Raw genomic sequence first — 14,369 nt, 5'->3', positions numbered from 1 at the left:
TGATTATTATTGTTAACCCTATGAGCTGATTGATTAGGGACACTAACCCAAATGCACTCTGGGATGTGGTGGGAAAAGGGGCGGAGTCAATGTCTGTGGGACAGACAGGCAGCAAAGAACAGTCACCTTTATGTCAAGCGGCAACGCATGAAACAAAGCAACAAAGTCTCCTCTAGTCCTTTATGTCAAGCGGCAACGAATGAAACAAAGCAACAAAGTCTCCTCTAGTCCTTTATGTCAAGCGGCAACGAATGAAACAAAGCAACAAAGTCTCCTCTAGTCCTTCATGTCAAGCGGCAACGCATGAAACAAAGCAACAAAGTCTCCTCTAGTCCTTTATGTCAAGTGGCAACGCATGAAACAAAGCAACAAAGTCTCCTCTAGTCCTTTATGTCAAGCGGCAACGCATGAAACAAAGCAACAAAGTCTCCTCTAGTCCTTTATGTCAAGCGGCAACGCATGAAACAAAGCAACAAAGTCTCCTCTAGTCCTTTATGTCAAGCGGCAACGATGAAACAAAGCAACAAAGTCTCCTCTAGTCCTTTATGTCAAGCGGCAACGCATGAAACAAAGCAACAAAGTCTCCTCTAGTCCTTTATGTCAAGCGGCAACGCATGAAACAAAGCAACAAAGTCTCCTCTAGTCCTTTATGTCAAGCGGCAACGCATGAAACAAAGCAACAAAGTCTCCTCTAGTCCTTTATGTCAAGCGGCAACGCATGAAACAAAGCAACAAAGTCTCCTCTAGTCCTTTATGTCAAGCGGCAACGCATGAAACAAAGCAACAAAGTCTCCTCTAGTCCTTTATGTCAAGCGGCAACGATGAAACAAAGCAACAAAGTCTCCTCTAGTCCTTTATGTCAAGCGGCAACGCATGAAACAAAGCAACAAAGTCTCCTCTAGTCCTTTATGTCAAGCGGCAACGCATGAAACAAAGCAACAAAGTCTCCTCTAGTCCTTTATGTCAAGCGGCAACGCATGAAACAAAGCAACAAAGTCTCCTCTAGTCCTTTATGTCAAGCGGCAACGATGAAACAAAGCAACAAAGTCTCCTCTAGTCCTTTATGTCAAGCGGCAACGCATGAAACAAAGCAGTCTGTAATGTTCAAATAATATTTTTTTCTGTCTTGTTCTAGTTGTTTTATTTCTGTAATGTTCTATGTTATTCTATTTTGTTGTTTCCAGGCGACGTTTAAAGGCTGGATGGAGATCATGTACGGAGCTGTGGACTCCAGAGAGGTTACTATTAACGTTACTATTCATATTGATTTACTTTTACTATTACCATTTCTTAATTACTTAATTACTGTTGCTATTAATTAATTACTATTATGTTAGTTACTATTAGCTCCAGTTACTTTTACAGTTACGATTAGTTACTCCTATAAATACAGTTACTGTTATTATTATAGTTAATATTATAATTATTACTGTCAGGGTCACACTTTCATTTGCTACTGTAATCACAATTACAGTTCCTATTATAATCACAGTTTCTATTATAATTATAGGTATAGTTCCTTTATTATTACAGTTATTATTACAGTAACAGATCAGACCAGACAGTTCTCTAGTCTGGTTACCATGGTTACCAAGTTTTTTCTTCACAGACCAATAAAAAACAGTTTTGTCATATATTATGTCTCTATATCTATGTCTCTATGTCTCTATATCTGTGTGTGTGTGTGTGTGTGTGTGTGTGTGTGTGTGTGTGTGTGTGTGTGTGTGTGTGTGTGTGTGTGCAGATAGAAATGCAGCCTGTCTATGAGGATAACATTTACATGTACATCTACTTTGTGGGCTTCATCATCTTCGGCTCCTTCTTCACCCTCAACCTCTTCATCGGAGTCATCATCGACAACTTCAACCAGCAGAAAGCTAAGATAAGTCTTACAACTTTTACTTAGTAGGTTACTTAATTAAGGAGTTAGGTAGGTAGGCAATAATGGTAATAATATACTTTATTTGTGTAGCAGTGTTTCAAAAACAAGAGTTTACAAAGCGCTTTACAAAGAGTAGACATTACATAAAAACAACACATTACATAAAAATTTGTCAATAAATTAGTTGAAAAATAAATAAGAATGAAGATATAAGACAGAAAGCAATTTTACAAAATGTGTTTTAAGAAGCTATTTAAAACACTGAAGTGATTAAGCTAGCCTAGCCTAGTAAGTAGTTTTCCTTCTATCCGTCTGATGTAGACCTGGAAGACAGCTGATGCAGTGAACTGCCTGGTAAGACAGAAAACCAGCAGGACAGGACCACAGTACTTACTGTTATCAGGCTAAAATGCTTGGTTTCCTTTGGTGTTCAGTCTGAACTGTGAAACAAACAGGAAGGGCACTGTCTGCCTTGTAGCTGGTTAACAGGTCAGTAATGTAGCTAGGAGATAAATAATGTTTATAAAGAAATCAGAACAATGTTAAAATCAATTCTTCAGCTATTTGGAAACTAGTGCAGAGAGGTTAAAGAAGACACCCAAGATAATTAGCTAAGTGTTTCACAGAGGCTAAAATAAACTGCTGCAGATTCTATTCTGAGCGCCGGGATGAACAAGATTTTCAGATTCATCATTAAGCTGAAGGAAGTTCAGCTTAATAATAATAATAATAATAAACAAGACGCTCATGCAGACTGAGACAGCTGGTCCACTGGACTTTACAGGGAGGATAGGGTTAGATGTAGCTGGTGCCGTTGGCTGATCATCTGTCTACAAACCCATGCAGACTTTGTGCTTTTCCTTTGTACAAGTCAATAAAAAACATATAAAAAAGAGAAAAAAGAACAAAGATATAGCTTGGTGTGGCAGTGTGGGCCGGACCAACCAACCTGAAATTGGCCATTAAGTCGCCTAATGTGTTTGTGCTGAGGGGGAACCCACTGTGTGAGGAACACAGTGATCAATACTGTAACATTCTGTGCTGAGGAGCACAGTGATCAATACTGTAACATTCTGTGCTGAGGAACACAGTGATCAATACTGTAACATACTGTGCTGAGGAGCACAGTGATCAATACTGTAACATTCTGTGCTGAGGAACACAGTGATCAATACTGTAACATACTGTGCTGAGGAACACAGTGATCAATACTGTAACATTCTGTGCTGAGGAACACAGTGATCAATACTGTAACATTCTGTGCTGAGGAACACAGTGATCAATACTGTAACATTCTGTGCTGAGGAGCACAGTGATCAATACTGTAACATTCTGTGCTGAGGAGCACAGTGATCAATACTGTAACATACTGTGCTGAGGAACACAGTGATCAATACTGTAACATTCTGTGCTGAGGAAACAGGCTCATGTGTAAAAGCCAAACCTGTGAATTCAAACTAAACTGTGAGGAACTGAAGCCCAGGGCTAGGTAAGTGGTTCTAGTCTAGTCTAGTCTAGTCTGGTTTTAGTTTTAGTTTTAGTTTTAGTTTTAGTTTTAGTTTTAGTTTTAGGGTTAGTGAAGCTGTGGTGTTTTAAATGGGTCCAAAAACATAAAGTAACTAAAGTAACTAAGATGAAAAGGTTTGGAAATAATTTAATAATTTAATAATTATTTAGTGTTGTTTAACCTGCACGCTTAAACTACAGGTAGATACTTATGTAAATAGGCGAGTACTTGGGTAAGTGGGTACATGGGTAAGTGGGTACGTGGGTAAGTGGGTACGTGGGTAGGTGGGTAGGTGGGTAGGTGGGTACGTGGGTAGGTGGGTACGTGGGTAGGTGGGTACGTGGGTAGGTGGGTACGTGGGTAGGTGGGTAGGTGGGTAGGTGGGTACGTGGGTAGGTGGGTAGGTGGGTACTTGGGTAAGTGGGTACGTGGGTAAGTGGGCACGTGGGTAAGTGGGTACGTGGGTAGGTGGGTACGTGGGTACATCGGTAGATGGGTATGTGGGTAGGTGGGTAGGTGGGTACTTGGGTAGGTGGGTAGGTGGGTAGGTGGGTAAGTGGGCACGTGGGTAAGTGGGTACGTGGGTAAGTGGGCACGTGGGTAAGTGGGTACGTGGGTAAGTGGGCACGTGGGTAAGTGGGTACGTGGGTAGGTGGGTACGTGGGTACATCGGTAGATGGGTATGTGGGTAGGTGGGTAGGTGGGTACTTGGGTAGGTGGGTAGGTGGGTAGGTGGGTAAGTGGGCACGTGGGTAAGTGGGTACGTGGGTAAGTGGGCACGTGGGTAAGTGGGTACGTGGGTAGGTGGGTACGTGGGTAGGTGGGTAGGTGGGTAGGTGGGTACGTGGGTAGGTGGGTAGGTGGGTACTTGGGTAAGTGGGTAGGTGGGTAGGTGGGTACTTGGGTAAGTGGGTACGTGGGTAGGTGGGTACTTGGGTAAGTGGGCACGTGGGTAAGTGGGTACGTGGGTAGGTGGGTACGTGGGTACATCGGTAGATGGGTATGTGGGTAGGTGGGTAGGTGGGTACTTGGGTAGGTGGGTACGTGGGTAGGTGGGTAGGTGGGTACTTGGGTAAGTGGGTAGGTGGGTAGGTGGGTAGGTGGGTACGTGGGTACGTGGGTACGTGGGTACGTGGGTAGGTGGGTAGGTGGGTAGGTGGGTACTTGGGTAAGTGGGTACGTGGGTAAGTGGGCACGTGGGTAAGTGGGTAGGTGGGTACGTGGGTACATCGGTAGATGGGTATGTGGGTAGGTGGGTAGGTGGGTAAGTGGGTACGTGGGTAGGTGGGTACGTGGGTAGGTGGGTAGGTGGGTAGGTGGGTACTTGGGTAAGTGGGTACGTGGGTAAGTGGGTACGTGGGTAGGTGGGTACGTGGGTAGGTGGGTACGTGGGTACGTGGGTAGGTGGGTACGTGGGTAGGTGGGTAGGTGGGTACTTGGGTAAGTGGGTACGTGGGTAAGTGGGCACGTGGGTAAGTGGGTACGTGGGTAGGTGGGTACGTGGGTACATCGGTAGATGGGTATGTGGGTAGGTGGGTAGGTGGGTACTTGGGTAAGTGGGTACGTGGGTAAGTGGGCACGTGGGTAAGTGGGTACGTGGGTAGGTGGGTACGTGGGTAGGTGGGTAGGTGGGTACGTGGGTAGGTGGGTACGTGGGTAGGTGGGTAGGTGGGTACTTGGGTAAGTGGGTACATGGGTAAGTCGGCACGTGGGTAAGTGGGTACGTGGGTAGGTGGGTAGGTGGATAGGTGGGTACTTGGGTACATCGGTAGATGGGTATGTGGGTAGGTGGGTAGGTGGGTAGGTGGGTACGTGGGTAAGTGGGTACGTGGGTACGTGGGTAGGTGGGTACGTGGGTAGGTGGGTAGGTGGGTAGGTGGGTACTTGGGTAAGTGGGTACGTGGGTAAGTGGGCACGTGGGTAAGTGGGTACGTGGGTAGGTGGGTAGGTGGGTACGTGGGTACATCGGTAGATGGGTATGTGGGTAGGTGGGTAGGTGGGTAAGTGGGTACGTGGGTAGGTGGGTACATGGGTAGGTGGGTAGGTGGGTACTTGGGTAAGTGGGTACGTGGGTAAGTGGGTACGTGGGTAAGTGGGTACGTGGGTAGGTGGGTACATGGGTAGGTGGGTACGTCGGTAAGTGGGTACGTGGGTAGGTGGGTACTTGGGTAAGTGGGTACGTGGGTAAGTGGGTACGTGGGTAAGTGGGTACGTGGGTAAGTGGGTACGTGGGTAGGTGGGTACTTGGGTAAGTGGGTACGTGGGTAAGTGGGCACGTGGGTAAGTGGGTACGTGGGTAGGTGGGTACATGGGTAGGTGGGTAGGTGGGTAGGTGGGTACTTGGGTAAGTGGGTACGTGGGTAAGTGGGTACGTGGGTAAGTGGGTACGTGGGTAAGTGGGTACGTGGGTAGGTGGGTACATGGGTAGGTGGGTACGTCGGTAAGTGGGTAGGTGGGTACTTGGGTAAGTGGGTATGTGGGTAAGTGGGTACGTGGGTAAGTGGGTACGTGGGTAAGTGGGTACGTGGGTAGGTGGGTACTTGGGTAAGTGGGTACGTGGGTAAGTGGGCACGTGGGTAAGTGGGTACGTGGGTAGGTGGGTACATGGGTAGGTGGGTAGGTGGGTAGGTGGGTACTTGGGTAAGTGGGTACGTGGGTAAGTGGGTACGTGGGTAAGTGGGCACGTGGGTAGGTGGGTAGGTGGGTACGTGGGTAGGTGGGTACGTGGGTACATTGGTAGATGGGTATGTGGGTAGGTGGGTAGGTGGGTACGTGGGTAGGTGGGTACGTGGGTACATTGGTAGATGGGTAAGTGGGTACGTGGGTAGGTGGGTACGTGGGTAGGTGGGTAGGTGGGTAGGTGGGTACATAGGTAGATGGGTATGTGGGTACGTGGGTAGGTGGGTACGTGGGTAGGTGGGTAGGTGGGTAGGTGGGTACATAGGTAGATGGGTATGTGGGTAGGTGGGTAGGTGAGTGTGTGGGTGCCTACGTAGGAATGCTTACTGCTCAGTTAACTGTGTTGTTTGGTCTGTGTACTTGGGAGGGACAGATATCTTCATGACGGAGGAGCAGAAGAAATATTACAATGCCATGAAGAAACTGGGGTCAAAGAAACCTCAGAAACCTGTTCCACGACCTCTGGTACGTTAAATATCTGACTGACTGACTAAGTGGCTGAATGATTAACTAACCCTATAAAAAAGTCTTTATTTACAATAAATTACAGGATACTAATTGCAGTAGATTTGAATAGTAATTCGCAATAATTGACTGTACATATTAGATACAATAGATTGTGAAGTTACAATTTGTGGTTATTGTTTTAGAGTAATTACTGTGAAAGCATGCTAATTACAGTAATTTCTCGTAATTTATCATGCTCACATAATTCTATGGGAACTTAGAAGCAAATTATTTTCTGCAAATTTACAAGACAAATAAAGCTGTAAAATATTATAAATTATTGTAGTTATTACACATCATTATAGCTCAACTTTCATCGTTAAATTATTTGGGACTGCTGAAAGAAAATGTCTGCAATCAAAGTAATGTATTTTGTTTTTATTTGTATTAGTACAGAGTCAGACTTGAGGCAAGTGCCTGAGAAAATATGACATACTGGGTTAATGCGGAATGAAGGAATAAAGGGTCAGACAGACAGGTTACAGACAGACAGGTGTCTGTCTGTAACCTTCAGATCACACTGCAATCACAAACAAGCTCAAATGATTAGTCATTTTAACTTGAGCACAATATTGTTGAAGCTGCACTCACCCATCCGCACATGACTAAGATGTTTCCTGTTATTGCAACAGCTTGAGCCATCCTTGCATGATGAAGCAAGTTATTGAAGTCAGATTTTAGGCAATATAATCTTTTGCAGGGACTTTATTTTTTATTGATGCCTTGTTTACTTTATAACAGACTAACATTATCCAGATTCTTAAAAGAATTAGTGACAACTACATTAGTGAAACACACTCACTGATGCAGTATCCTGCCAAATGACAAGTGACATGAAATCATCCATATTTGAGAAGCTAAAAATTACATTTTATATCAAAATATATTTGGGCTAGGTCTTATATCTCATTTCTGTCTGTTTCTCTCAACAGAATATGTTCCAGGGTCTGGTCTTTGACTTGGTGACCAAGCAGTTTTTCGACATCTTCATCATGGTTCTGATCTGTCTCAACATGGTCACCATGATGGTGGAGACAGATGAGCAGAGTGAAGAGAAAGAAATCCTCCTCTACTGGGTCAACCTGGTCTTCATCATCGTCTTCACTATGGAGTGTAGCCTGAAGCTCATCGCGCTGAGGCATCACTACTTCGCTGTTGGCTGGAACACCTTTGACTTTGTGGTGGTCATCCTGTCCATTGTCGGTGGGTGGGGAAGTTGTCACCTTGTCATCGTGGGTGGGGAAGTAATTCTCTTTCTTTCTGTAGTTGTTTTTACTTTCTTTCCTTCATCCCTCCAGGCCTCTTCCTCGCTGACATCATAGAGAAGTATTTTGTCTCTCCCACGCTGTTCCGTGTGATCCGATTGGCTCGTATCGGCCGTGTCCTCCGCCTAATCCGTGGCGCCAAGGGCATCCGGACGCTGCTCTTCGCACTGATGATGTCACTTCCTGCCCTGTTCAACATTGGCCTCCTCCTCTTCCTCATCATGTTCATCTTCTCCATTTTCGGCATGTCCAACTTCGCCTATGTCAAGAAGGACGCCATGATCGACGACATGTTTAACTTCGAGACCTTCGGCAACAGCATCATCTGTCTCTTTATGATCACCACGTCTGCAGGGTGGGATGGCCTTCTCAGCCCCATCATGAACACCCCTCCAGACTGTGACCCATATGCAGAAAACCCAGGGACAATGGTCAGAGGGAACTGTGGCAACCCGGCGGTGGGCATCATGTTCTTCTGTAGTTACATCATCATGTGTTTTCTTGTGGTGGTCAACATGTATATTGCCATCATCCTGGAGAACTTTAATGTTGCCACAGAGGAAAGTGCAGACCCGCTGTGCGAGGACGACTTTGAGATGTTCTACGAAACTTGGGAGAAGTTTGACCCTGATGCTTCGCAGTTCATAAAATACAGGCAAGTCCCAAGCAACTTCCAAAATAAAAGGGAACTCTAGAGTAAATAAGGCATTATACATTATACAAAATATTGAAATTATTATGGAAAACAGGTGAACAGGTATGAGGCTGAAGCAGAGATCTCAGTGATTTTGAGAGAAGAATGATTGTTTGGATTGTTTGACTCCCAATGACCTATCCTTACTGATGTTTCACAAGGAACATGACCTGATTTTCCACCATCCCAGGAAGGAGAAAGACACCAAAGTTTAGTCAAGGCATGGTCACAATCCTCAAAGGGCCCATTGAATTGTCCAAGTCTGAATAGGAACAACTCCAATATAATAGTCCAGGTATAGGACTATTAGCAGTTCAAATGTGCGGATATGAATCCATGTAACTTTACACAGTCTGCATTATGCCTTTCGAATGGTGACCAACTTTATCAGAGCTCTCTGGTTAGACTATATGGTAACAATCACAATCAAATATTCTCTAAAGCCATTGAACTTGGTTTTAACCACAAGTAATCTGGTTTACTCTGTAAAGGCTGCTATGAAAAGACACCTACACCAGTCTACTGTACTCTTCTCTGCTCTAGTCTACTCTAGCCTACTCTATTTTTTGTGCTATATTCTACCATATCCTTCCCTACTCTACTCTGCTCCATTGTTCCACCTTCTGCTGGGATCAAAATGTACTCTGCTGTCTTATAACTTTATTCTCTTCTAATCTGCAGTGTGCTGTCAGATTTCTGTGACACACTGCAAGATCCTCTGAGGATTCCTAAACCCAACACCATTAAACTGATTCATATGGACCTGCCATTGGTGCCTGGAGATAAAATCCACTGTCTGGACATCCTGCTGGCCCTGACTGGCGAGGTAACACAATAGATCTACTGAGGTAACAATAGTTCTACTGATGTAACACTATAGATTTACTGAAGTAACATTAGATCTACTGATGTAACACTATAGATTTACTGAAGTAACAATAGATCTACTGATGTAACACTATAGATTTACTGAAGTAACAATAGATCTACTGATGTAACACAATAGATCTACTGAGGTAACAATAGTTCTACTGATGTAACACAATAGATCTATTGAAGTTACTTCTTCTGTGCAGGTGCTGGGTGATTCAGGAGATATGGATGCTCTCAAAGCCAGCATGGAGGAGAAGTTCATGGCCAACAACCCTTCCAAGGTTTTACATTCTATTCTATTCTAATTACATATTATATTAACCGCTGTCCCTACGTTTAATCTTATCCACCTTTCAATTTCAATTAAAGAATATTAATTTGTTCATATGTTCAATCATTCAATTCACTTCAGTTTAACTCAGTTCAATCAATCAGATTTATCAATACACAGGATATGATGTTACTATTCCTTGTTCCATAATCCATGGTGAGCATTCATATAGAGGCCCAATTCAGGGTTTAACAGAATGATGTACTACCATACCAATGAGTACCAGTGAAAACATAAGGCTTCACCGTCACAACTCTACAGCACCATAAGACAGGCAGCAACATTCACCAGCTGTCTACTTTAGTTTCAGGGTGAGTGAGTGTATGCAAATCATTGGGGTTATGAAGTGGGCACCCTCCTTCACTGATGTTTCATTGAATTAGGCCCACAACACCTCAAGAAGGCTCAAAAGTGTATTCCAGCGTCCCAGAAACAGTCAAGTCCACTACGGTCACGGTCACAGTCACCTGCACCTTTGTTACCAACAACACTAGTTTACAATACACATTACCATCAATATTCATTTATATTCCAGAACATTAAGTTACACACTACATCTAAACCCTACCAAGTCACACACTATGAAAGTTACATCCTACACTTGCCCAAGCAGAGAGCAGATATCCGACCAACTCAGCAGTCCACATATCCACTTTGTATCTGCTTAGGCAAAGCTAAGTCTGACTGGCTCTGCTGACTTGTCTGGCAGCTTCCCACTGAATGCCAGGGCCGCTCAGCTGTCCAGCCACCCTCAGTGTTTATCTAACTAAGTCACACAATTACACGGAGGCTCCATTTGTGCGAGCTCTAAGCACGGCTACTACCAACTTAATTTGCAAACAAATTCTTATGCTAATGTACAAAATTGCTACCGGGCTAATGCTAACACAAAGCTACCTCAATATTCCTTCTAGACACTTAGGTGGCTCTAAGTTGTATTACCAAACAAGTGTGCAAACAAATTCTGACTCACTAATATTCAATCATAATACCAAGCTAATGCTAACACCAGGCTGCCCCAAACCAAGCAGTCTACCAAGCTAATGCTAATACAAGGCTGCCTCAGGCATGCTACTAAGCTAATGCTGGCACAAGGCTAACCCAAGCATTCTACCAAGCCAATACTAAAACAAGGCCTGTACAAGCATGCTAGCAAGTTAATGCTAGCACAAGATTGACCCAGGGATCCTACCAAGCTAATGCTAATACAACGCTGCCCCAGGCATACTACCAAGCTAATGCTCGCACAAGACTAACCCAAGCATTCTACCAAGCCAATGCTGAAACAAGGCTAACACATGCATGCTTCCAAGCTAATGCTAGCACAAGGCTAACTCAACTAAGCTATTTCCCTAGGCTACTTTGTGCCCCAGCTAGAATGTTTTGTTTCACTCACTGCACCCATGGCTGCTTCTGACATAGTCTTAACTGCCTGCTTTAAACTCTGTCCACGGATGCCTAATTCACCAAGAAGTGCTAATGTTGATCTGCCTACAAATCCTCTGCAACCCACCTCAGCAGGATTCAATCATAAATTCCAACCTCGCAGATCCACCTCAGCTGCCAGATCAGAATACATGAGCATCTTCCTTTCCTAAGCTTCATCTACTGCATCTTCCTATAGTGATGTTACATCTGACACTGAAGCTCTGAAGCATGATTCAAACTCGTAAGTAATTTCAACTGAACCGCTGCTTCGGAGCATGCTTCCTTACAGAAATGCCACGTGAATGATGACATCCGAAGTAAAGGCTGCTTCATTCCCTCAGTGAATCATATGACTGCTTCGATTTGCAGTTTGAGTAGCAGTTTTGACAGGTTTTAAACATATTGGCGGCTTTCCCTATACAACAAACTGTTATAATGAACAAATTGTGGGTTGTAGTAGCAGGTGCGTGCATAGTCATCATTGTGGAGAGTTGATTAGATTGCGTTTATTTCTGTATCATGATGGAGCCTAAAAGAAAATGGAGCTGTTCCCCAGTATGGGAATGCTTTGAATTTACCCTACTAAGGTTGCCATTTTACCCAACTGCCTTTGCCTAAATAATACTTTCATGTGATTTCTGTTTGAAACAGACATATAAATGCCCAACCAAATCAATCTATTAGTGCAGCACATTCCATATAAAAGCATAGTATATTTCACAATGTATCACCTAATTACCTCTGCCCAAAGGCCCAATGGCAGTCTGTCCTTAAGCACGTTCTAGCTACTCTTCCACTTTATTTATCCCTTTGTTCCTCTGTCCTTGCGTTTACAGTGAAAAGACATTCACTCTCACACTCAATACTTTATCAAGTTTGAAACATTGAAAAACACAAGTCAATATACAGTACAAGTTCATGTAACTGCAATCGAACCCAGGTCTACCGTGTGGAAGGGCAAAATCTAACTTCTGTACTACACATACCACGTACTTGCTATCTCGCTCATGAACATTATAAACTGTCAGTATTTGTCTAGTTTACTGCGCTACATGCTTTTTACCAGTAGAGGGCAATATGTATGTTCTCAAGCTCCAAGTACTGAACCTGTTTTCAACAAAGTGGCCGTTTCTCGAACCCAAGAATGCAAAGAACGGACTTGTGTTCTTTGGGAGAACGTTCTTGCTAGTCGTTCTTGGAAGAATGAACTCGCAAGATCACGACACAGAACGCTGCTGACAGTTTGAGACGATGTGTTCTTGCTGGTATTGCGCAATACCCCAGGGTGGCGCTAGCCTGCTGGCGAGCCGGTTTGTGGAGCTTCTCAACTCCGAAAACGTTGGAGCAAATTTTCGATTCGCCTTCAATTTTCGTGAAACTGCCAATGTTTGAAATCTACACAGTTGATTTCTCGCCTCAAAAATTCTCAGATGTGAATTTAGTGATGAAATAGCATACGAAAATTGTAAAAAAAAAACTTACCGTTGTTGGCCTCTCTGCTGCTTCCGGCTCCTCGCTTGAATGCCGAAATGAATGCTGGGATATCTGTGTTGACAAGTTCATACAAGTTACCAACCGATGCATCCTGGGTAAAATGGGCGTGCCAAGAACACTTCCGGGAATTTTAACCGTTCTTGGCAAAATGTGAACTTGTGTATTGGGACAGTACAGGCTGCGACTCATGACGTTTCACAAGGACACAAGAACAGACAAGAACAGACAAGAACGCAGACTGAGAAAGGCCCAGTGTGTCGAAAACCGTAATGGTTCAGAAAGCTTAATTTCGTCATCACTACCCATGGCACTGTGAGCTCCACAAAATACACAATCCACTGTGACTCTGACCACAAGACCAAGTCTGATTTTAAATCTGAGTCGACTATCTCTGTGGGGATTACAAACCGTTTCCCTAAATCCACTTCCATTTGTCAATCTCAATCATGACCCGCCTGCCTAAAATGGCTTCCCTCCTGATCTTTCCTCCCTCTCTGACAAACTTAATCTTAGTTCCCTCTTTCCTATCAGGCAATGAATTTATCTTTAACTGCTTACTCCAATTGCTGCTGCTAGGCACCTAAGCACTTGATTATGTCTCCAGGTAAATCTTCCTGAGACAAACCTGTTTTACAACCTGACAGTATATTCCTACAATTATTGTCAGAGGGAACTCTGAGATATTTGACCATCAGTACCTTCCTTACAAACCAAACTTTGTGAAAATTATTTTAAAAACATTTGCATTTTGTCCAGATGAAAAATATCACTTTTATCTTAAGAATTACAATTTACAATTTAAAAATCTGCCTGATTGTCCTGATGTTCTGCCCCTGGTGGTTAGTTTCCAAACTCTCTTTCATAACACTAAAAAACCTCTAGGGTAATCTGCTGTAAACTCTTATTTAATATGCAATTTTCATGGACTTCTTCCTCTTTCCACTTTCCTTTTCCTTACCTTTTTCTCCTCCATTTTTTCCCTTTTTTTCTCATAACAGCAAAGCTATTCCTGTCTGCCACCTTTCTGCTAGCAGCTATAATATTATTTGTATTCTTTATAATGCACTTTTAAACATGTTTTAACACTATCTAATAGAATAATAATTACTATTATGTACAGGTGTCATATGAACCAATCAGCAGCACCCTGCGCAGGAAACAGGAGGAGGTGGCGGCGACCATCATCCAGAGAGCGTACAGGAAACACCTCCTGCTGCGGACCGTCCGACTCGCTTCCTACAAATACAGAGTGAAGACAGAGGGACGGCGAGGGGAGGAGCCGCCGGAGACAGAAGGACTCCTCTACAAACGAATGAGTCAGCTGTACGGAGACAGGGAGGAGGGGGAGGAGGCTGGGGACATGGTGGACAGTCCGGATCAGAACCCCCCTCCTGCCATGGTGGAGCTTCAGAACGAGGTTCTTCTTCACTCTGCTCCTCCCTCCAACGCCCCCGGCTTCCTACGAGAGGAGGACCTAAAGGAGTCCATCGTCTGAACACACTAGTGGAACCTGCTAACATTCTACAGCTACAGATTTCAGAGGTGGTTGATTGTTCCACACAAGGTGTGTTCAACATGCTCTACGTTTCACTTGTCTTCTACCTGTTAATATGGAAACCCTCCTGTAGAGCAACCTGTTTCCTATAGGGAAGCAGCTTCTCCCTTGGGAGAACTAACCTCTTTGTTAGTTTGACCTTTCTAAAGAGCTT

The 14,369-nt window shown here is 44.0% G+C and overlaps 1 protein-coding gene across 1 annotated transcript in view; it reads left to right on the top strand.

Annotated features, from left to right (window-relative positions):
• Nucleotides 1-14,155, top strand: part of scn4ab (sodium channel, voltage-gated, type IV, alpha, b) — a 75,667-nt gene extending 61,512 nt beyond the window's left edge. The window contains exons 24-31 of the mRNA XM_071539161.1: nt 1,185-1,238; nt 1,745-1,882; nt 6,429-6,533; nt 7,508-7,778; nt 7,874-8,495; nt 9,216-9,360; nt 9,611-9,688; nt 13,781-14,155. Coding sequence (XP_071395262.1) covers nt 1,185-1,238; nt 1,745-1,882; nt 6,429-6,533; nt 7,508-7,778; nt 7,874-8,495; nt 9,216-9,360; nt 9,611-9,688; nt 13,781-14,155 — 1,788 coding nt within the window. The remainder of the gene's footprint in view (nt 1-1,184; nt 1,239-1,744; nt 1,883-6,428; nt 6,534-7,507; nt 7,779-7,873; nt 8,496-9,215; nt 9,361-9,610; nt 9,689-13,780) is intronic.
• The last annotated feature ends 214 nt before the right edge of the window (nt 14,156-14,369 follow it).

The sequence above is a fragment of the Centroberyx affinis genome, unplaced genomic scaffold (genome assembly GCF_046629955.1).
Source record: "Centroberyx affinis isolate AG114_WGS23_722 - 3 ecotype Tasmania unplaced genomic scaffold, CSIRO-AGI_Caff_v1 ptg003416l_1, whole genome shotgun sequence".
Classification (NCBI taxonomy): Eukaryota; Metazoa; Chordata; class Actinopteri; order Beryciformes; family Berycidae; genus Centroberyx; species Centroberyx affinis.
The sequence above is the reverse complement of the archived record's forward strand: the minus strand, read 5'-3'. Positions and strand labels throughout refer to the sequence as shown.